The 25,052-nt window shown below is 40.4% G+C and overlaps 3 protein-coding genes across 3 annotated transcripts in view; 2 read left to right on the top strand and 1 right to left on the bottom strand.

Moving 5' to 3' along the window:
- LOC142160027 (uncharacterized) overlaps nucleotides 1–25,052 on the bottom strand; it is a 334,423-nt gene that overhangs the window by 143,633 nt on the left and 165,738 nt on the right. The window lies entirely within an intron of this gene.
- On the top strand, nucleotides 2,496–4,830 carry LOC142095451 (alpha-1,4-N-acetylglucosaminyltransferase-like). The gene is made up of 2 exons (XM_075178396.1): nucleotides 2,496–2,901; nucleotides 4,243–4,830. Exons 1-2 carry the CDS (start codon nucleotides 2,623–2,625, stop codon nucleotides 4,828–4,830), a joined length of 867 nt encoding a protein of 288 aa, XP_075034497.1. The 5' UTR covers nucleotides 2,496–2,622.
- LOC142159986 (histone H3-like) lies at nucleotides 7,644–8,054 on the top strand. The gene has a single exon (XM_075214901.1). The coding sequence runs from the start codon at nucleotides 7,644–7,646 to the stop codon at nucleotides 8,052–8,054; it is 411 nt and encodes a 136-aa protein (XP_075071002.1).

Below are 25,052 nucleotides of genomic sequence, written 5' to 3' on the forward strand. Positions count from 1 at the left end.
GTTTCCTCATGTATTTTGGTCAGAAACCCGTATAATCCTCCGTGGCCATAAAGATTAACATGAATGTTCTTCGTAAATCAACTAGCGGAATACGATGATAAACAAATCTTACCGCATCCTAGAACGCCTTGAAAGAGTCATGGAAATAGAAAACATACACCTCTCCGATTTAGATGATATTCACAGTAGATAGTGACTGAAAAGTATTTTATTCATCATATGAATATTACTTTTTTATCTTAATTATTAAGGACAAATATAGTATCATAGTAAAATACAATACCAAAAATTAAATATACAATCAGATTGATTTATTAAATATTACATTTTAGTAGTCCATCCTCTGAGAATATTAATGCTTATAAATCATAATGTCACAAATAATTTGATACATTTTAAGTCGTTCATTGTTTGTATGAAACTTCAATCTTATCTCTCTCAATATTCAATATCTTAATAGGAATGCATTATTAAATTTCCCCCCTTATCTAGTTCAATTCATTCTATATAATACTTAAGAATATTTGTCTCTCGATATAGATATATATATATATATATATATATATATATATATATGTACATGTGCATATGTATATATATATATATATATATATATATATATATATATGGCTAATTATTAATCATTATATTAATTAGATAATGTATTATAATATATTCCCACTTTAATCTTTTACCTTGTAGGATAGCTTTAGCAAATAAATTGAAAGCAGAAACAGGTCTTATCTGTTTCTTGGTTATATGTAATCATTTCTAGAAGGGTTCAGGAATATAGGGTGAAGGTGAATGACCTTCCTTACAATTATTCTTATCTGCTTCTACCTTATAATCATTGCTCTTCTGTTGCTACAACTTTAAACATTGAACCTTTTCCACTCGTTTCTTACTAGAACGTAATTTGTTAATCCTACGACCAACATAATCTAAGAAAGCCTGATCAAACATACAGAGCCCTGGGAGAGGTTTAACACAATGCTTTGCCATTCGGGACCATTTATGACAGAACCTCCTAGAATTAACACCATGTCTCAACATCATAAAATAAAGCACTGTCCCCTCCAATGCAACATCTCTCTTGCCTTGTCTGGCTGGCTCCCATGTTACACCACTGGCCTCTATAACATCTTCTGTTGAAATAATAAATCTTCTAGCTGAAATAGAAACATTGTGCTCCCTCCAATTATAGGGCCTTCACCAGGGGATTTACACAATCACATTGTTAAAACATTGCCTGTAGTGTTGACTCCAATTTATGTGCTTCACCAGGAGGCTGTTTCCCAGATAATCATATCATTAACTATCCTCGAAGACCATTACTAGCACCAGCTGTGCAGGCTGATGCGTCTGTCACGAGCCCAGATGTGCCCCTTTCTACAGAGTTCCTTGTTTCTCCCAGACACCCAGAAAAACTTCAACTTTCTATTATTACACTGTTACAGTTTTTATGTGATGCACAATTGCTTTGGGCTACTTTCACAACCAAACACCTGACTTTAGGGGGGGATTCAATTAGCCACCTTACTTGAAAAAGTAACGCGGCATTAAAACTATTACCGTTATTATGGTACTTTTAACCCGGCTTTTCATGTGACCGCGTGTCAGACCATCACTTCCGCGGTTTACACGCGGTCACATGAAGGATTAGGCAGCACGGAGAATTTCTTTTAACGGACTCATGCTGCACTCAAGTCTATACCCGGACTGCATTATCGCTACATCCTGAGGATCTGCACAACTTATAGGGATTTCTAGGGTAAGAACCATTTTTTATCTCCTTTCCTCACGGAGTTCCGATTTTATCCTCTTTTTACTTTTACCTAAAAGAGCTATAAACATTTATATTGTCTGTCAGTTTGTTACATTTTATTGCGCCCTTCCACTATTAGATGTTATCTTACTATAGGAGCTGTATTTTTGATGAGCGCTCACCTTGTCTTTACTAACACACCCACTGACTGTTGGCATGCAGTATAAAAGAACCAACAAGCATCCTTACCAATCCCTCCAGGCTCCTCTCAAGAGCAGCCATGAGTTTATCAAAGTTTTAAATGGGACAAGGGCTTCCGATTGTATCCATGGTACATTCTTGGAGACTGATTGTATGTAAATCAGTAGCATGTGAGTAGGTATGTTATAAGATTATAGTTTGCTATTTGTCTCTTTTAGTTGATCTAATCTATGAAAATGCTCCATCCAGGCAGCAATAGCAATGATGAGTTTAGATTTAAGGCCAGCAGCGGAGAAGGAGCAGGGTCAAGGCTATACTCAAACCCAATTTAATAACAAAAAAGTGTTTTTTGCCTTTTTTTTTACATAAGCTACCGTAATGTATCTTTGCTTGTTCCTGCAGCTTAGTCATTGGAAATCCCATCAATGTTGAAGAATCTAAAGATATTCACCATCATGCTGTTAATTGCAGCCACTGGTTTCCTTTCCAGAACTGCTCTTAAACAGAAAACTACATACATCATGCAATTCCTTATCACTAATGGTTTAGTCTCAGATTCATTATCTACAGAGAACATTCCGCTGCCTATAGAGATTAATGACGGAATATTCAGTGGATCAGAAAACCTGACATCTCACACTGTAAGTTCAATCTCTATGTTGCGCCAAGGACATGGAATCTTATTAATGGAAACCACTGACAGAATGGAACTACCACCCTTGGTGTTGTGTGCTATTGAGTCAGCAGCTCGTGTCTACCCTGACAGACCAGTGGTCTTCTTCATGAAAGGACTGAGTGACATAAACACAGAGGAGGATGAGAACAGAGCTCTCAAACATTATCCAACTCTCTCATCTTTGGATAACATCTACTTCTTCCCCCTGAGAATGGAGGAGTTATTTACAGGCACACCTCTGTTGCCTTGGTATAAAAAGGTACTGTCACAATACCCTGAAGTATGGAAAATCCCTCTTGGTCTGTCCTAGGGCAAAAGTGCTCAACCCTACAGACCACAGGCAAACCGAGGGGGGGGGGGGGTTCCTAGTGCCTGGAAACCCCCTCCAAGCCTGGGGCACTGTATAATTGAAGTGGCTGGACTCTCCCCCCACTTCACACAGCTCTGCTTTAAAAGGGAGAGCTGTGTGCACCTAACAGTAGTGCATGCAGCATTGCCCATGTATATTAGGGTGATAGGAAGAGTTGGAGAGCAGCCAAGCACTGTCTAAAATTATAGCTACGCCCCCATGCATGCTGATCACGCCCACTGGTGGCATAGTGTGGTAACCCCCCTCTACAAATCCTGTGTTTGCCCCTGCAGACTTACACAGCTATTAAATTATCATGTATAATTGCAACACTATTTTATAAAATTCACACATTGTGTTGTAAAATACTTCTCTCATCTCTTTCCACTCCTTTTTCTCATTTTTTTTAGTCACTAGACACAAAGGGCCTGATTCATTAAGGATCTTAATTTAAGAAACTTCTTATTTAAGTCTCCTGGACAAAACCATGTTACAATGCAAGGGGTGCAAATTAGTATTCTGTTTTGCACATAAGTTAAATACTGACTGTTTTTTCATGTAGCACACAAATATCAACTTTAAATTTCAGTGTACAAATAAGCTATCAAATATTTGTGTGCTACATGAAAAAACAGTCAGTATTTAACTTATGTGCAAAGCAGAATACTAATTTGCACCCCTTGCATTGTAACATGGTTTTGTCTAGGAGACTTAAATAAGAAGTTTCTTAAGTTAAGATCTTTAATAAATCAAGCCCATAGTTATTAATTTTTACAAAATATTTAGGCGTAATATATATTTATCCATACTTATATGGCATATATCTGTACACATCTCCAAACAAACACAATTACCCAAATGGGTATTAAGAACACCGGAGCTTAAGTCTCCAAATACCCACAAGTTGGGTCCCAGGTGGACTTAACTTTAACAATGCCTGGTACCCACCTCTTGTCATAGATATGTGTTGGTACATGTACATGTTTCATTACACATAGTGATGTGTGCTTCCTTTAGAAAGAAATCAGCCAATTGTTTAAGCTTTTATAAGAAATAACCTACCCTGTCTTAGATCAGAGCATTCATTCTCACTATCTATGCTGCTGATATATATGTCCAAGTGAACCTCTAAACAAAACATAAAATCTATATCTCTAACATAGAGCTGAATATTTTTTTTTCTTAATTTGAAGACATATTTGTCATTCTTGTTTTTCTTACACAATTTTTCTTTCCTTTTTACATTTCTAGGTAGACCCTAAAAAAGAACGCTACTGGACCCACGTTAGCTCAGATGCCTGCAGGTTTGCCCTGATGTGGAAGTACGGGGGCATTTACATGGATGCTGATGTTATTTCAATACGACCCATTCCTAAAGATCATTTTCTAGCTGCTGAACATCCCAAATCTGCCAGCAGTAGTGTTTTTGGGCTTTCCCCACATCATTACATTACATGGGAATTCATGGAAAACTTTGTACAGAATTATAGAGGAGAAGTTTGGGGACACCAAGGCCCAGGTGTTTTCACACGGGTTGTGAATCGGTTATGTGGGATTCCAAAATTTAAATCTGCGGATGATGTCATGTGTGCAAATATTTCCTACTTTCATCATGAACGTTTTTATCCCCTCCCGTATCAATCTTGGAGAAGGTATTTTGATGCTTGGAAGAATTTGCCAATCTTTAATAACTCTTATGCATTGCATCTCTGGAACTATATGAATAAAGAAGGTAAAACTATGGTACCTGGGAGTAACACACTGGTGGAACATCTCTATCGACAACACTGCCCCTCCACCTACCGAGCAATTCTAAGGAATGAAAGTATTCATCTTTAGCTCGGGATTCAAATCTTATGTATCAATTGTATGGTGTGCTCTTTGCAATATATATTTTGTTATTTTAGGTTAGAGTCTAAAGAAGCCATTCCAAAGATGAGTAAAGTGTCCCTATAATGTTTCCAAGAATCTTGTACTGCACACATTGTTGGTTATCTTAAGTAGATTAATAAGTTGTTTATTAAAGGACCTATCAGTTCCATTGTTCAATAAAAACCTACCCTCCTAAGAAACTAAAAAAACACTTGCCGTGCAATGTAAAGACTATATTTTCTGGGCTCACTTGGGATCCAGTGCTGGCCACCACTATTTTGATGACCGTGAATACTCATTTAAGCATATTGCGGTCGCATCATCCACTCTTGTACATATGCGTTGCTAATGTTCTTTCGGGACAGAAAACTGCAACTAGACAACTATACGGCTATGAGAGCTACAACTCTAAGTTATTAGATGGTATTGCCATCAATAGATCGACGGCACATGTCTCTATAACAACTAAAAAACGTAAATATGTAATCGTATGTAATAATTTGATCATGCAACTAAAACATACAACAATCAGCCAGAAGGTGTTCGGTCGTGGTGACGACATCCCAGATAACGTTCTCCAAGAACACCTTTACACCCCCTCTCCGGGCCAGGCGGCGGATCGCAGGCTTAGTGATCCCTTGGATGTTATCCCGCAATATTTTCCTGTGCCGATTGGTGCTCCTTTTCCAAGTCCTTTACCGCCTTTACCTCTGCCAGACATAGTTCTTCATGTTCTCTCTCACAAGACAAAAAGTGATGCTCAATAAGAACTAGTCCTTCTTTTATACAGTATGAGCGGACCTGTACGAGCAGTGACGTGTTCCTAGACTATCACCAGACTGCCCCTTGTGCACACATATCGCTGCCTCTGTACCCTGTCACTGCATTAATTTTCTGAATCTAAATACAATGTTCCTGGTCTGTAATCAGTATATAACCTACTGACTCAAGCTCTAAGCTGCTGGGTGATGATCATTTTAGTCTTCTCTGGTTGGAAGTTCTCATAACTATCTCTATAACATACATGGGGGAGAGAAAAGATCTGTGTTTGGTAAAGAGGTTGGGTGAGATTTCCATCCCTCTGCCAATATTTTTCAACTGCAAAAGTCAACACACGATGAAGGGATTTCATGATTATCAGTTTAGAAACAGAAGAGCGAGAAATTAAAATATTTCCTATAAATCTCATTTTTTCCAACCAGAGAAACACAAACTGAGAGCAGACATTCCAGAACGGAGAGCAAGAGTGGACGTGTCTTATGTTATCCACCAATAAGCACACAGGCTGGTTCTTCACCTCAGCCAATAGCCGCTTAACTCTGTGCTCTATATAAATAGAGGTCCCCAAAAAAATAATAGTGTCAGTTTACACCTAGTGGGTTTGATCTGATCACAGAAGAGCTCCAGCCAGAGCGCCTGCTGCTCCAGCAGAGACCGCCGCTAAGAGTAAGCGGCCAGCGAAGAAGAAAGCAGCTGCAGGAGGCGCCAAGAAGAGCAGCAAAGCGTCCGGTCCCAGAGTGTCTGAGCTGATAGTAAATGCCGTGTCCGCATCCAAGGAGCGCAGCGGGGTTTCTCTGGCCGCCCTGAAGAAGGCTCTGGCTGCCGGAGGGTACGATGTGGAGAAGAATAACACCCGCCTGAAGGTGGCGCTCAAAAGCTTGGTGACCAAAGAAACCCTCATCCAGGTGAAAGGCAGCGGCAGCCAAGAAAGTGTCCAAGTCCCCCAAGAAGGCTCCGAGTGCATCCAAGAACTCGAAAAAGACCAAGAAACCTGACAAGAAGGCAGCAAAAGCCCCAAGAAGCCGAAAGCTGCTGTGGCTAAGAAGGCGGCCAAGAGCCCGGCTAAGAAGGCGGCGAATCCGAAAGTGGCCAAGAGCCTAGCTAAGAATGTGGCGCAGCCGAAAGTGACCAAGTCCCTGGCTAAGAAGGCTGCTCCTAAGAAATAATTATATAATCTCCGCCCTGATCTGCCATCTCTGCGTATGACGGCTGCTGTGTGCTGTCCGCTCAACAGATTATGTTTTAATTCTCATCCTTGATGGGACCCCTCATGTTACCCAGTAAAGGGGCGTTAGTGTACATTAACCTCTGCGAACTAAGTATCAGTTTACACATGCCTGTTTTTTTTAACCACATACTACACATTTTATGATGCTGTATATACGTAAGATCAGTGCACGGTGACACGCTTTAATTTGTAGTGCATAAATACACTTGTAACGGCAACACTGCCATGGGTTTCTTCACAAGCAGAGTGTGGGACTCTAAACAAGAGTTGTAAAAGGGAGACATTTCTCTGGGCTGTAAATGTACAGGAATAATAATTAGTCACTAAATATATAAGGACAATCTATTGGCCAGTCAAACCAGATAGATAATTGAAATCCAATGATTGTCATTATCATCAAGAGGTTCGGTACTAAATTACAGGAAGTGTATATCATTTTCTTATGTTTCTGTTTTTCAAGAATAATTTATTTTTTAAAGTCGTCTGTATGACCGTCTCCAGTTATAAATAGTAACAGTAAAGTAGTAAATATAAATTTATGGCGGAGAAAGCTTGTATGACAGTCTCCACTGATAATAATACAACAACTAATAACAATAATAGTAGTCACAAACTATTCAGGGCGGGCTTTTTGAAAGATCTGACAGACAGGTATGAGCCAATCAATCTGAGGGCGTGCTTAAATAATCCAATACGATTGCGGCAGTGTATATAAATAGGATTGTTAGGCTGGTGTTTCTTATATTCCATTACAATTGTATTGAAGAGAGACATGGCAAGAACCAAGCAGACCGCTCGCAAGTCCACCGGCAGGAAAGCTCCCTGCAAGCAGCTAGCAACCAAAGCTGCCCGGAAGAGCACCCCAGCTACTGGCGGTGTGAAGAAGCCTCACCGTTATCGGCCCAGTACCGTTGCTTTGAGGGAGATCCGCCACTACCAAAAGTCCACCGAGCTGCTGATCCGCAAGCTGCCATTCCAGTGCCTGGTGCGAGAGATCGCCCAGGACTGCAAGACCGACCTGCGCTTCCAGAGCTCGGCCGTCATGGCCCTGCAAGAGGCCAGCGAGGCTTATCTGGTGGGCCTCTTCGAGGACACCAACCTGTGCGCCATCCACGCCAAGAGGGTGACCATCATGCCCAAAGACATCCAGCTGGCCCGCAGGATCCGAGGGGAGAGGGCATAGATACTCAGCACTGCCATATACACAGCAAAAAGGCTCTTTTCAGAGCCACCAAATCTCTCTAAACCAGCTGTAGCATCACACTATAAATGTGGTTCTTATATATCTGTAAAGCAGTAATAGGTTCTATTAGTTTGTGGAATATAAATGCCCACTGGTTCCATATTAGGAGCTCAGTTCCTTTATCCCAGGAGGTTTGTTCTGCAGCCCAGCCTTCCGCTTCATTTGTTTACTGGCCCAGATAAAGCGTACTGGGGAAAGGAAGCTGTCACGGGCACTAGGAGTCTTTACCCAGTATCACCCGCTGATGGTCTTATCAGAGCAGTAGAGTTGGTATATGATACTCTGGTGGCAGAGTGATAATGGAACTGGAAACAGCAGATGGTTAGAGACTGCTCAGAAAGTCTATGACTAGCAGCACTGGTAAACAATAGGTAACTGAACACGAGGATCTGGATGGACAAGGACACGTGAGGGTAGTCAGTGGTCTGCGCACGGCAAGTTGTACCACTGCTATAGTGAGAAGAAATGTGCAACTGGTGACACAGGGAAACAGAAATCAGTGGTCTGCCTCTAGCAAGTTGTACCACTGAATGTATATGTGAGGAAGGACACGAGGAGATAAATGCAATGCAGAGTCTACACGGGTACACTGAACTTGATCCCACGTTGAACTGCACACAATAATAATGAATGAACAGCACAGATAAACAAAGTCACTAGAATAGTCCAGCAAAAGGAAACACAGTCAATAATAGCAATAGTCTCAGAGGATGGAAACTCCGGAGGAGAACAACTCAGTCCAGATGGATATGCAATACACCAGCACAGTCAATGAGAAGTATGCATACCGTGGTTCAGATGAGCAGGCTGTTAGAGATAGCTGCAGGGATACCTGAGCGGCAGGGAACTGACGAGATGAGAAGTCCTTGCAGAATGGAAGCGGCAGGTAGGTGCAGCGCACTGTAGGTAGGCCAGCAAGGATGACCAAATACTCAGGAAGCAGTAGTATATCGAATTGAACAGCAGGAGACCACGGGAGAGCTGAAGCGATGTAGCAGAGCTGGAAGCCGAGGAGCGTAGACTCGATGCTAACAGGCAAGTTGACACAAATGGACACACTGTAGAAGCAGTAGGCAGCGGGTCAGCTGACGGCAGGTGGAATGCAGACTGGAGCGCTGAGACGAGCAGGACTCTGTAGACACGCTGAAGTAGCTAACAGGAATCAGCTGGAACAGTAGCGATGTAACACAGGAGAGTTGGAGAGATCTGTAACTGTAGATATACGGAGGCAGCGGATAGGAATCAGCTGCTGGAGTCACGATGAAACACAGGAGAGTTTGCAGTAATCTGTAACTGTAGATATACGGAGGCAGCGGATAGGAATCAGCTGCTGGAGTCACGATGAAACACAGGAGAGTCTGCAGTAATCTGTAACTGTAGATACACGGAGGCAGCGGATAGGAATCAGCTGCTGAAGTCACTAGGAACACGAGGAGTAGAAGTGGTCTGGAAACCACAAAAGGCAAACAGGAATCAGCATAAGCTGAACACACGAGGAGGCACTGGAACACCTTCAGAGACTCATGAGGAATGAGACTCCAAGATCAGGCAACGTGGTATTGACCACAGGTGCTTAATATAGGGAGTGTTGCCTGATCAGCCAATTAAGTTAAAGGAACAGAACTGAAGGTTAGAAGGGACTGCACATGCGCAGTACCTCATTATAATGGACGGACACGGTTCCTAGCTACCTTAGAAGTAGCACTCACAGTCCGGTGAGTGACAGAAGCAGAATGTGTTCACCATTGCTTCAGCGTACCCTTTAAGATCTGTGCAGTTTCCAAGGAAGCCGAATACTAGCATACAAAATGTTACTGTAGTGCTTGTTAATAGGTGCAAACAGGGAGTCACAGTTCTATTGATAAACAGAAAAATCGCGTCTTACTACCGGAAAATGTAAAAAAATAACAGCGGTGTAATAAGCTCTCGCATGAAGATGTGGGTGACTCTGAAAAGAGCCTTTGTGTTGCGGGGATGTCTGTACTTTGGGGATTGTATCCAGCAGGAAATCACCTGCTCTTGGCAAGCTTGTGGCTCTCTGTCTTCTTGGGCAGCAGCACGGCCTGGATGTTGGGCAGGACGCCTCCCTAGGTGATCGTCACCCCACCCAGCAGATTGTTCAGCTCCTCGTAGTTGCGCACCTCCATTTTCACGAATCGGGGTCTTAGTCCTCTTTACACCAATCGGTGGTACCATATCACCATACACCTCCCTTTTGGTCGAAGGCAGCATTCTATCCTGGGACAAGTGGGAATTCTGCTGAGTCTGAACACCTGATCTCATTCACCAATTAGCTTCCTCTGAAGACTATAAGAATCTCCTCCTACACTCAGCAAATTGCCATTGCAACACTTTCCTAGTTCCTGGTTCCAGACTACCACAGTTGCTGTTTGTTTACTGCTTCAATCTGCCTGCTGTATTCAGATTTCAACCATTAACCCTTTGTGGAAATTCAGCTTCTTCGTGTGATGTTATATGGACTTTTACCATCAACCCTCTGAGTGAGTTTAGCTTCACCCTGTTTACTGTTCTATGGATTTCTACCATTAACCCTCTGAGTGAATTTAGATTCATCATGTTTGCTGTTATATGGACTGCTACCATTATCCCCTTGTGTGAATTCAGCTTCATTGTGCCTGCTGTAATAACGACTTTGCTTATTTATTCCTTGTGTGGATTCAACTTCAATCTACCTGCTTCTGTACAGATTCCAGCTGTTACCTTCTGTGTGGATCCTGCTTTCACCAATCTATTCCTGTCTCTCCTTCTGGCTATCTGAGGTAGTAAGTTGTTGTTCTGAGTCATCCACTTTCAGGAGCCATCTCTGTGTCTCAGGGTACCGACTTCTAGTTCCAGGCCTACCCCAGGTTCTGTGTTCTGAGTTGTCCAGGGCCAGTTCCAGCCTTGTTTAGGAGGCTGCCACCCCTTGTCTATCCTCTGCCTGAGTTCTGAATCTTCCCAGTCCCAGTTGTGGTACTATATTTGTCTGAGTTCTTGGTTGTACTGTGTCTCTGGTCATGGGTTCAGGTCCTCCCTGTTCCCAATTCCAGGTTCCATCAGGTCCAGAATCCAGTCACTTACTCCTATACGGAGACCAGCCAGCATTCCTCCTCCTAACATCCAGTATACAGGATTAGATCAAGCTCTATGACACGACTGTCCAATAGTGCACAGAGCTGGTGGTAAGGGGCATTTGCATGTGCTGCCTATAAATAGAGCAGTTGTGGTAGGTGTGTTAATCAGTTTCTGTGTACTCATTATAGAGATGCCTGATCCAGCGGAGCCTGCTGCAGTGGCCAAAAAGGGCTCTAAGAAAGCCGTGACCAAGACCCAGAAGAAAGATGGGAAGAAGCGTAGAAAGAGCAGGAAGGAGAGTTACGCCATCTACGTGTACAAGGTGCTCAAGCAGGTCCACCCCGATACCGGCATCTCCTCCAAGGCTATGGCCATCATGAACTCCTTTGTGAATGACATCTTCGAGCGCATCGCAGGGGAAGCCTCCCGCCTGGCTCACTACAACAAGCGCTCCACCATCACCTCCAGGGAGATCCAGACCGCCGTGCGCCTCTGGTGTACCATGTGTAAGTTTATGTTAATGAAATTAAATAGAAATGTCATAATCAACAGAGCTATGGTATATTTTCAACAGCGTAAACACACACACATTTAAGTAAGAAGGAGAAATGAGATTAGATTGTAAGCAGTACGCTGTAAAGAATGGAAGCAGGAATTTTAAAATCAGTAACGGCTGTTTGTTCACCCAATCAGAGGCAAGGGGAGAGAGAAGCCCACTTTGCCCTGTGCAAACTCCACCCATCACAGGACACGCCCCTTGCTTCGTCCTACCTCTGTTCCCTTTTAGGTCCGCCTCAGATTTATTTAAGAAGGATGTTGCCAGATTCCTTTATTAAATCATATACTACTGAGAAGAGGGGAAAGTGTGTTTATTGTGAGGCACTCAAATGATGCAGGAGACCTTCAAGGGGATGTACTAAAAGGAATGACAGCTTCAGTCTGCTAAAAGGAATGCCAATTGACTACTATAATAGCAAATTGAAATTATATTTATATTTAAAAAATCTTCTACTTCTTAATTATATCTTCCACACACTTATTGCTAAGGTACTTGGTCTTGTTTTACATATGGAATGATGGACGATTACTATGACAGCTGTTTTACACGCCATGTAAGAGCAGAAATATAAAAAAAACTGCAGTTCTCTCATAAATACACCCCTATTTGTCCCAGATCCCCTAATCCCACACACTAAACCCTTTGCATATGTTCACCGCCCCCCCCACACCTGTACCCCACTACATAAGTGTGATAAAACCAATACTAAAACCAGTAAAAAAGTTTATTTTAAAAAAAAAAGAACTATCTTCAGTGTGAAGAAGAACAATTGAGTCTCAACATCGAGTCTGTCTGGGATTATATGAAGAGACAGAAAGATTTCAGCAAGCCTACATCCACAGATCTGTGGTTAGTTCTCCAAGATGTTTGGAACAACCTCCCTGCTGAGTTCCTTCAAAAACTGTGTGCAAGTGTCCCTAGAAGAATTCATGCCAAATATTGATATGATTTAGATTTCTCTTTTGTTCATTCACTTTACATTTTGTTAATTGATAAAAATAAACTATATATATATATATATATATATATATATATATAAACACGGGTTAGCCAGGCTAAACCAGCCCCACTATGGATCCAATTGCAAAAAGTGATTTTATTTATTTATTCATTGCATTATTTTATTTAGAACTGCAAAGATCCATTATAGTTATAAGGAAAATCCCTATTCTAAACATATTATCCTGTTTAAGAGGTTTATAAATGACACTCTATTGGTTTGGGATTGGTCTCAGAGTAAATTTTAATTGTTTATGAACTATATTAACATCAATGACTATAGCCTAATATTTATGCTAATTTCAATCAAAATAAAATAGAATTCATAGACTTGGTTCTGGATACAATAAAATTCTTGAAATCTAATGAGATAACCATACCGAAGAAAAATAAATCATTGTCTAATCCAGGCCTGGCTCTCCAGGTGTTTTGAAACTACAAGCCCCAGCATTCATTGCCAGTAGGTAGCCAGCTGATGGCTGGCAGGGCATGCTGGGACTTGTAGTTTCACAACACCTGTAGAGCCGCGGGTTGGCCAGGTCTGGTCCAATCCAATGTTTTATTTTTTAAAAAAGGGAGCTCAGCATATAAATATCACACTGCAGCTACGCTCATTTAACAGGAACTTCTAAAACAACGTTCTCCCCCCTCCTCCCAGAGCTCAGGTGTTTTATAGCAAAAGTAATTCAGTAACTACACAAGCAGACTGTGATACGTTGCAACAACTTGAATACATTAAGCCTCTCTACTTTATTGGAATGTTATATATGTCACTCATGTTTCATTAGCTTGAGTTAAAATCCATTAAACCTCAGGTTCCAGTAAATAATTATTATGGGATATTGAAGGTCGTCCCATGGTCCATAGGTCACAAGAGGAAGTCAGGTGAAAAAGATATTTTTCTTGGTACACTGTGCATATTGTTCAAGCATGTGTAGACATATATAGAATATACAAGTTCATGTAAAGCAATGTTACTTCTGCTGAGATCTGCATTATCATCATGACGTGAAAGAGTCTTCCATCTTTGTGTCATTTAACACGTTAATATATTGTTCAATGTAGGCCTCAGCTAATGAAAAAAACAAGAGGCTAGTCAATCAGTGATATATAACATTTCACAGCAAATAGATACTAAAGCCGACTTCATCAACCACATATACACACTTTAAAACTGTAGACAGTAATAGTTATTTGGAGTATTCCGGTTGTCATTATGACTACTGGAAACAGAATATTCCATATTTGCAGTTTGCTAGACTCAGAAGAAACTGTTCCTCGTTGGAAAATTAGAGAGTAACAATTAGCGATTTATATGAGCTGTATTATTTTCAAAGCTAGAGAGGGAGCAAGGGTAGTGGAGAGGAAAGATCCCTACAATATAGGAGGGAGGATTCTAGCAATAGTAAGGATACCTCTTTTTGTCAATTTATTACTCAGCTTGGCACATTCGAAAAAGAGAGGAAAAAAATGAGTGATTATTGTTTTATTCTTAAAATGGACCCTGTACTCTCAAAAATCTACCCGACAAACCACATGTGGTATATAAAAGGGCTAATTTTTTTTTAATTATTTCTGTCACCAAGCTGTCTAACTACAAATACCCCAAATATTAGTAGGTCTCAGGAGTTGAAAGGGTTCTTTCCATGTGGTGCATGCAAAGTATGTAAGTATATCAGGAAAGTGTCAAAACTTTTACAGATGCAGATGATATAAAGGAATATGAGATTAAGAAATGTATTCATTGCAACAAGACATTTGGGGCCTGATACATTAAGGAAACTTAAGCAAAAAAAATGAGTAACTTTGCATTTTGGCAAACCCATGTTGCATTGGAGGGGGAGGCAAATTTGAAATGTGATGGCAGATTAATAATTTGGGGTAGAGCATGTCCTAGATAAGCTCTGATTTCAGTGTACAAATAAGCTAACCAAGTATTTGTGTGCTACATGAAAAAACAGACAACATTTAAATTATGTGCAAAGTAAAAAAATAATTTGCACCCCTTACATTGTAACATGGTTTTGTCCAGGAGAAAACTTGCTCATTTTTTGCCTTACTTTCCTTAATGAATCAGGCCCTTGTTGTATATATGCTGCAATGTGGCATGAGATATGTAGGGAAGACAAAAGGGCCACTAAAAATCGGTATTCTGGAACATCTTAGAAATATAAAAATGGCACCAAGAATCATATTGTTCCCAGGGCACTTTAAGAAAGTACGTGGAGCAAATACTGATAGCCTAAGCTTTATGGGTCTTGAACATGTCCAATGTGATACCAGGGTGGTGATTGGTTAATGTTAATATCAAAGCGCAACACTTTAAGTTTTCAAGCATGGCAAGGTGCACAACACAAATCATAGTACATAACATTTAAGTGGCATAAGACTACGACACTTAGGTGGACAGGGTCGGGGTGGCCAAGAAAACGGGAGGAGAGATGGTCCTTCTAGTGAGACCTTAATCTCATTAATAATCTTAATTATCTGCATCTATTGTTGGTGGCTCAGCGGTGGCTGACCTTTCACTGTCCAGGCCACCCAATCCCTCAATCTGGCTACATTCATGTAGTTCATGATTTATTGTTCAAGAGGTGTGAGCTTCAGTTGTCTTCTTCCTTCCAGTGGTTTTATTTTCACCTATTTTACTTCAATAGATCTTCTTATAAGAGATGGTGGAGGATCTACCTCTTCAGGATCCACCACTTGAGGTGGAAGAGGAGGAGTCTAAACATGAGGTAGAGGAGGAGCCCAAACTTGAAGTGGTGGGGGCAGAGCTGAAACTAGAGATATTGAAGTAACCTGTGGGGGTCTAATTGGTGGTGGAAGTGGACCTTCAACAAGGTAAATATAATATATGTTCTATAATAGAAAACATAAATGTCATCAGTATGCATGACCCTGTGTGCATTTCATGACAAAATGTTGCACAACCTAAAAGTATTTTGGAAAAGGTAACCATATTACGACCAGACCAGTAGGGAGAAGTACAGACAGGGTTAATGATCCTGCTGTTACCTGGAGAAAGGAGTTCATACACATGTGCACAACATGGGTGTGATTGCTGTGGTGTGTATGTATTAAAGGGTTGTGGTATCTGGTGGGCGGGGCTTCCGATGCTGATTAGTGGCCGGACAATAGTCAGGGATTGTGGGCTAAGTTAGTGTGTCAGGAAGCCGTGGATTCTTTATGTTTGTCATGTGCTGTTTTGAGCTGGAAATAAAACATCTATTGCTTAAGAAGCCTGGAGCAAAGAGTCTTTATTTGGTGATTTCTACAGTATACATGTAACTTCAGAGCTTACCTAGCATTTTATATTTTCTCTATCGTAATTGCAGAATATTTTGAAATGGTATTGGAAGAATTCTGGGCCTGATTCATTAAGGATCTTAAATGAAGAGGATCCTTATTTCAGTCTCCTGGACAAAACCATGTTACAATGCAAGGGGTGCAAATTAGTATTCTGTTTTGCACATAAGTTAAATACTGACTGTTTTTTTCATGTAACACACACATATTAACTTTAAATTTCAGTGTACAAATAAGCTATCAAATATTTGTGTGTTACATGAAAAAACAGTCAGTATTTAACTTATGTGCAAAACAGAACACTCATTTGCACCCCTTGCATTGTAACATGGTTTTGTCCAGGAGACTGAAATAAAGATCCTCTTCATTTAAGATTCTTAATGAATCAGGCCCTCTGTATGTATTCCATGTTATATTACAACAATTAAAATAAATATCCCATGCTGTATATTGTTAACCTAAATTATACTTTGCTTCCTATTACATACAGGTGCTGTACACTTTGAGGGCCACCTGGGGGAAGAGTAACACTAAAGAGAAAACCTTAGAGCAGTGATGGGAACAAACAGCCCTCCACGCCTTAACCTGCAGATCACATAAGTTGCAGGTGCATTAAACAACCACATACCAAGGAGACAGCTGCCTTATTCCAGTTAAATAGCGACTTTAATGACATCCAAAGGTATTTCTTTACTCTAAACTATGTCCTAAAAATACAGTATGTTCCTCAAACCATTATAAACCAGAAACTGTTAAACTAGTAAAAGCTTTCAAGGTCTCAATATATAACTTATAAATGTTATAAAATTACAATAAGGTTAATAATAACAGTACACTTAGGATAGGATTTATCACGCTTCTGCTTACTACATCGAGGACTTGGCCACAGAGTGATGCACTCATCTACTCAAACAGTCTGATGACTACAAGTGGAAGATTACTGGACTTGTCTGAAATTTTCCCAGCGCAGAAGGGGGAGATGTCAACTTTGAACAAGACTTAGGGCTAGATTTACTAAGCTGCAGGTTTGAAAAAGTGGGGATGTTGCCTATAGCAACCAATCAGATTCTAGCTGTCATTTTGTAGAAAGTACTAAATAAATGAAAGCTAGAATCTGATTGGTTGCTATAGGCAACATCCCCACTTTTTCAAACCCGCAGCTTGGTAAATCTAGCCCTTAGACTTAGACTTTCTTTGTCATACATTTAAAATTACAATTGTGCCACACATACTGTGATCTTAAATGAGACTGGAAAAATACACACATATGTTAAACAAAATATGTAAAAACAGTACAACATACTGTATGTTTTGCCACCTGTTGTATATTATGTGTGTGAAAAAGGAGCATTTAAATGGCTCCCTATGGAGCATATGGAAATTGTACTTTTCTCATGTTTACTGTCATGTACTATAGTAGTTTCACATGACAGTTTTAAAATGGCATATGCTGAGCAAGACACTGCTCAGACTATAGATGCTCAGGCTCGGTTCCTTGAAAACCGAACACACCTGAACTTAGGGGATCTGAGTGCCGAGCCGAGTCGGCTCGGTATTTTCGCATTTTTTCAGATTCCAAAATGTCATTGTGACGTCGTTGGATCTCGAATCTCGCGAGTTTTGGAATCAATAAATACCGCCCTCCACGACGATCTAGCGCCATTTGAGAGAGGGAAACAGAAGGGGTAGGATACAGTGTAGAGCAGTTGGGCAGGCAAAATTAGAGAATTGAAAGAGGAGGGGGTAGCAGTGTTAAAGAAAGTAATCAGTAACATTCAGGAGAGCTCCATAGCTCCATTGTTAAATCTCATTGCAGAAAAATACAGATACTATTGCTACTGACAGGGTTAGTGTAATTCTGCAGTAAAATTCTACAGTGTTATATAGGTAACACAAAAAGGAGAGCTGCAATACTAATTGTCATTGCTGAAATACAAATACTAGTCCTTGCAGGCTTTTCTTCTGAATTTGCATCAAAAAGTGTACGGTGTTATATACACCCAAAGACAAGAGCTCCATTGCTCCATTGGTAATTGTCATTGCTGAAATACAAATACTAGTCTTTGCAGTCTTTTCATATGAATTTGCAGGCAAATTCAGAAGTGTTATATAAGTAACAGACAGACTACCATTCTACCCAAAATATTACCAAGCATACCAGCATCAGCTAGCTCCCTTCTCTTGGCTAGATTTCAGCACCTGCAATCTACACTGTCATCATATTCACCCTCATAATTGTGTACATCTTCCTCAAACAATACTAATTTATCCCCTATGGAATCCACCATCACAGAAGTCTGTGTACTTTGATGTAATTGCCGATAATGGCCTTCCTCATGGAATTTGTAGTTTTTTTTATGGCAGAGCTGTCACGATTTTTGGGCAATTCTTTTAGGGCAGAGCAAATGTCAAAATGTTGTGCTGACTCACCTGCATCACCACTGAGTGTCTTGGGAAAGCTAAGTTTTTTCCAAGAAGCAGTTGCCAGAGAAACTGAAGGAGGAGACGTCATTACAAGATGTTGATAGCTCTTGGATCCTGGCGAAGCAAATTAAGTCCTAGATCTACAATTACAATATAGTTAGCGGATTTGCTTAGTTTAATTTCATCCTTCAATTTCTCTAGCTGCTTCTCAAAATGTATAATTAAGGCAATCACTTGACTCAAGCTAACCGTATCTGCACTCTCTTCACAGGTAACTAATTTGTTGGACTAAAGTACATTCCCCCTCAAACTCTAGTCTTCTTGCAGCTGCTGCATTCTCCTACATGCTGTTGCAGAATCCCAAAAAATTACCCTACATTTTTCAGGACACAGACAGCATCTCCTCCATGTCATTGTCATTTTTTGAAAAGTTCTGTAACACCAAGTTGATTGTTTGAGCAAAACAGGAATTGTGATGGAATTCCCCCCCCCCCCCCCCCCGCTGTAATGCTCTAACAATATTGGAGTCGTTATAAGAAATGACATATCCTCAGGAGAGTCCAAGCAGGATTAACCATGTTGCAATGACATCCCTTACATTTTGTAACAGATTGTCAGCTGTATGCCTCTTAGTGAAGCCACTGATACACAGAGTAGCCTACTTCTGAAAAATGTGACATACTTGGGTACATGCTGCTGCTGTTCTTGCTGGTGAAGGCGAATAACCAACCCAGTGGGCTGTCACAATCATATAATCTTTAGTTTGCCCAGTTCCACTTGTCCACATATCTGTGCTTAAGTGTACAGTGGTTAGAATGGCATTTTGTATCCCAATAATTACATTTTTAGGAACCTTCTGATACAGGTGAGTAATAGCTTTTCTAGTAAAATGGTATAGTGATGAAATTTGGTAACAGGGACACAAGACCTCAATTAAATGTCTTAAACCAACTGTATTAATAGTGGACATTGGACGCAGATAATAATAGCATAGTCCCCATGGCGTCTGTGATCTGCTTTGCGACTGGGTGACAGGTTTCATACAAGCTTCTTCTTGCAAAGGATTGTTTAACAGTCAATTGTTGCTTCTGGGGATATTGATGATGAAGGTGTTGGGGGTGTAGATTGCAGGTGCTGGGATCTAGATGAGAGAAGGGAGGTAGATGATGCTGGACTGCTTGTTATTATTTTTTTTAACATAAGTTTCTCCCAACAGCTTTCCATGAACTCACTTCAAATGCCGTAACATGGATGAGGATCCTAGATGGTTAAGGTCCCTACCTCTACTGAGTGTGGCTTTAAAAAAATGCTACAATTGGCTGACTTAGGGGTGTTTCTCTGCAGACCTATTGTTTGAACCCTGTGGGAACCCATGTCTGTAAAGCTAGGCGGATGTGAATCAATAAATTAAATATGGTAACCTGTGCTTGGTAATTTTGTACATAAATGTCCATATAATAAAAAGTTTATCAATGTCCAAAGTGGCGTATCGTATGCTTCTACAGACACATCTCCTTGGCTTGACATTGAATCTTACCATTTTGATTGGCCTGATCTAACTCCCCTTTGGGGACTACACAGAAAGTAGAGACTACAGTCTCCCAAACTAAATTTTGGGATTCTTATTCGGTGAAACTAAACATTCACCTGCCCTATCTCCCCCATAACTCCTAGTTGGCATAATCCAGCCTTCCTACCTGGGACATCTGCAACTAGGTCTACTAGCTGGCACAAGTTGACCTTAATGTTCCTTTTGATGTTTGTAAACAGGGCCAGTGACTGCCCCTTGCTGATAGCAGGAGTCTCCTTCTAATACATTACACCCTTTGAATAAATGCAGATTCAACATATTTTACACTATTTGTGACTCATATGACTCATACTCCTTTCAGGGCATCTGCCGACAGCATCCTACATGTAAGGGAATGATATCCCAAATTTATGGCATTCTGATTGACGCTGCCTTATCTCAGCAGAATCATCACACACCGCCAGATAAGGAGGCCTGGAAAGACATGAGACTGGGAATCGCAGGGCCTGATTAAGGGTTGAGGCTGCCCTAGGCTAATATGCTCATAGCGCCCTCTCGTCTTCCACGCCAGGCAAATTTGTTCTTAATTCAAAATCTGGCTCCTGCCCCTCTAGTAATGTTTATGTTTCCACGATTTCAAAACTGAACTCCACTTGGCTTCTTAAAAGGGCCACAGCAATCTTTGCAATTCATTTAGTTTTCATTAAAATCAGAAAGGTCTTCCAGAACAGAGGAATGAACGAGCGCTACTAAGGGTGAAGATGTGAAAGTGGAGGGGGCTGTCTCATCTGCACCTGAGGCGGTCGTTGTCTCTCCTGAATACTTATCCTTGATAACTCCTAGTCTTCAGTCTTTATGATGGAAGTACATCAAGATTAGAAACTTACAACATTTTTATTTTGTGTTTTTCTTTTTACTTTGGAGAACAACAATTCTATTATATTTTAAAATTAAATTCAGTTTAAACGTATTCTTCTCACAATTTTGCCCCCAAAATCCTTGCGCTCTAGCCTGCAGCCTAGTCAGCCTATTGGATCAACAGGTCCTGGGAAATTGCTAAGTGTCCCATCTCTACCGAGATTAAAGAAAACTTTTACAAATTATACTACAGATGATACTATACACCAGTGAGACTTAATAAAATGTTCTCTCCTGCCTCTCCTGATTGTTAAGGGTTGGTGGCCACAGGGGCTAATCCCTATAACAACTCTCTCCCTACTTATTTCTCTGCTCTTAAGAAACAAAACTGGCATATAAAAGCCATGGGAGAAATCACCTTTTATCTCCATGGCAGAGGTCATGTATGTAATAATGTATGGGCCCCTGGTTCTTTGTAGAAAACATCTCACCAGTCCCCCTCTTCAGTCCTTTGAGTTAACTTTTGTCATGTGTGGTATGCAGGCCCTTTTTACACATACCCTTTCTCACTACCACGTAACAGTGTACCCTCTCTTCAGGTCATCATTATCAGTCACCTCCTAAGTTCCCTTAATATAAGTTGACAAGGACATTGTTTCTTCCATACTGGTCCTTTCCTGTGTAGTTCTTAATTCCCAATCCTTTACTCCCCACCTACCCTACCCCCTTAATCATTAAATAATTGTCTCTACTTTATTTATTTTTTTTCTATCACACAATTATTTTGTTTTCAATTTGGTGTTTACAGGTATTTACAGGTGTTGGGAACTGCCAAGGGAACCAAATTCCCCCCAAGTTTTGCTATATATGGACCTGTTAAACAATGAGTTTATTTGGAATGGTCCATACAGGGGGATGTGGTGTTCTATGGGAGATACATAGATGACCTTTTTTTATTTATATTATGCACATTCTATCACTTTTTTTCGTTGAACACCTGAAATCTAATACTTATAATTGAAAGTTCAATAGCTTTTTTGACCCCACAAACATATATTTACTGGTAGTTGCCCTCTCAGTCAATGATGATTGTGATATCACAGGAATATACCAAAAAAGGTGGACAGTAAAGGATGCATCCATTATAGAAGCATTATCATCCATGGAAGAATAATATTCCCAAGGGGCAGTTCTTCGGACTACATAGGAATTGTTCTTCAGATCCAAACTTTCAAAGACAGCTCTAATACAATCATTTAAGCATAAGGATTATCCTGAAGAAGGCATATGACGAGGTTATTTATATGATTAGACAGACACTTCTGGTGTACAAAATTCTGTTAGCATCAAGAGAAGACAGATTGTTTTGTAACACCCCTATTCCAGGTGTACCTATGAGAAAAGTGTTTTGTAGTAGACTAGCAGCTCTCACCATTATCTCTCCTATGCAGTCCACCTAAGTCAGAATCAAATAGTGTCTTCGTTGGGTAATGTCCAAGAAACCTGTAACACCAGAGGGAGACTAAGAGAACCATCTGCCCACCTTCAATCTGTGACCACAGACACACAATACAAATACTTCAGACTGGTCTTTAGAAGCCCCACCAGCACGTTTATTTCTAAAGCACAGGACCACTAAATGTATTGTCTTTTCTCATATATATATATATATATATATATATATATATATATTTGTATATATATATATATATATATATATATATATATATATATATATAAACAAAGTTTTATACTGTAGAGAGGGCCTCTCCTTCTCCTGCCTTTTAGGCCTTATTAAACGAAGAGGCACCTCAGGCCCACTTATCACTATGTTCACCAACTAAACACTAGTTGTTACTAGAAACTATATACAATGCTGTATTTACACAGGCAGTTTTCAATAAACATAGGCTGCTCACACTCTTAAACTTGCTATACAGAAATCATGCAATAAAAAAATGCAGTAATAAATGTCCAAGTCTTTGATAGTATCAAAAGTTCAGATTCTTGCTTTCTTGATCAACGACTTTAGGAACATATATGCAATTCAAATGAATAAAAAATAACACAGTTCACTTGAATTTCTGGGCTTGGCAGAGCAATAAAGGCAGCAGTAATAACACACAAATTGCAGAATTTTCCCTCCAGAAAGATATAGATTTCTTACGAATATAATATGCAACACTCCTTCTCCCTCACTTGATGTGTCTAAACATGGAGGCAGAAACTGGTGCATATAAAATGGTGGCTGCTCCCTCCTATTAGCTAAAATGATCAAACTTCACCATTTTTTTTCTTCCAGTCACACTTTAAACTTGCCATTTACTCACGGAAATGCTTCTTCTTTGCATTTAACAAACTATTTTGTCTAGATATCTCAGTCCCAGAATACCTGGCTGTCTCTCCCTGCACTGTTACCATTGCAACTAAAACACAGTCCTCGGGCCTCCTCTCCAATTCCCTGTCTAAATAAACTGAAACCACAAATCTCAGTCCATAAGATAGATAATTCAATAAATAATCAGATTTCTCCCTCTCTCAATGGCTCTGTCTCATGGCTCCCATCTTCTCTCACACAACCTCCTCACAGCTCTCTAGCTTGTCCTCTCACTGCTTTCCCAGCTTCACACACAGCTTTCCTGCCCCTGACAGCCTCTGCGTGTCTCTCTGAACTCTGTCTCACCCCAAGGCAGTCTGGGGGATGTAGTTTCCAAGCAGTCTCCCTGTGTTCTGTTTCACATGCGCTGCCAGTCAGAGGCACCAGAGCTACACACTCCCTCCATTGGGACTGGCACTTCTTTGGCAAGTTAACAAGCTGTTCCACACCCTGAAAACATCCTCTCTGCTTATACCAGTGTTTTCCAAATCCGATCGTCTTCAGGGACCCCTAACAGTGCATGTCTTCCAGGTCTCACACTATCACAAGTGAAATAATTAGTATCTGTCAGTCTTTCCTGGTATCCCCAGGTACCAAAGCAGTACTGGATCTCCTTCCAACCAATACATTCTCTTTCACCTGACTGTCATATTGTATCTTATTTCTCAAAGCAGTCTTGGGAGAAGCTTCTTGAGCCAATCTGTGAGCCTCTCTCAGCTCTTCTTACAGTCTCTGAACATAATGTAAATGTGTCTCCCCTGAGTATGGAACTTCCACTATTCCGAAACATATGTCTACAGGTAGTCAACCTTCTCTTCCAAACATAAGTATTACCTACTATGTATCCTGTCAATTAATTGTTAGTGTAGTTGTGTGTGTGTATCATCTGGCTGATTTGCCTACTCCAGTGTGACTTCCTGGTAGTGTCCAATGTGCCCATCATGTTGAGAAGAGTTTGAATGAATCTCTTTGGCTGTTGTTCTCTTTGTGGGTGGAAAGATGTAATCCTGGACTTCTGTATCCTGCAAAATTCTCATATCTCTCTGATCACCCTGCTCTGAAAATCTCTCCCTCCTCTGAGCCCTCTATCTCCTCCTTTCACTGCATTCCCAGCTTCACACATGGTTCTCCCACCCTTGATAGCCTCTGTGTGTCTCTCTGAATTCTATCTTACCCCAAGGCAGTCTGGGGTATGTAGTTTCCAAGCAGTCTCCTAGTGTTCTGCTTCACATGCGCTGCCAGTCATAGGTGCCAGGTGTAATTTCTTGCTAATTACGTATGTGTGCGTATGTATATGTATCTCAGAATTTATCACCACATGTTGGCTGCATTATCTCCATCTTACATATTGCAGCAATATCTATAAATTCTAATTGCACTCAATATATATAATTCATATCAAGCATCAATAGAAAGACAAGATAGCTGCCCTTTTAGGATTAGTATGTACCAATCCAATAACAGGAAAACCAAAACTTTAAGGAAACAAGGGCACCTATTCTCTTATCTATATTTCAAACCAACCAACCACAATAAAATTAAAACAATTTTATTAAATTGATATAAAACACAGTTAATCTTCATTAAAATAACATATAATAATTCACCTTATTTATCAAACCAACACTATTTCTGTCAAAAGTCCATTTTGTACTGCTCCGGAGGTGCACACCCCGGATTAAGTCCTTATTCACTGCTCAAAAAAAGGCAGGAGATGTCCGGTTATAATAGAAAATCTGAATAAGTAAGGCTTAAATAATGATTTACCTTCTAGTAGATTGCAGACTGCGAGTACTTATTTAAGAA

The sequence above is a fragment of the Mixophyes fleayi genome, chromosome 6, assembly GCF_038048845.1.
Source record: "Mixophyes fleayi isolate aMixFle1 chromosome 6, aMixFle1.hap1, whole genome shotgun sequence".
In the NCBI taxonomy this organism is placed as follows: Eukaryota; Metazoa; Chordata; class Amphibia; order Anura; family Limnodynastidae; genus Mixophyes; species Mixophyes fleayi.

What these genes read in the sequence shown, in the direction of transcription:
- LOC142159986 (XM_075214901.1), top strand. Translation starts at nt 7,644, where the DNA reads ATGGCAAGAACCAAGCAGACCGCTCGCAAGTCCACCGGCAGGAAAGCT.
- LOC142095451 (XM_075178396.1), top strand. Translation starts at nt 2,623, where the DNA reads ATGTTGCGCCAAGGACATGGAATCTTATTAATGGAAACCACTGACAGA. An exon ending in TGTTGCCTTGGTATAAAAAG is followed by an intron (nt 2,902 to 4,242) that starts GTACTGTCACAA and finishes TTACATTTCTAG; the next exon opens with GTAGACCCTAAAAAAGAACG.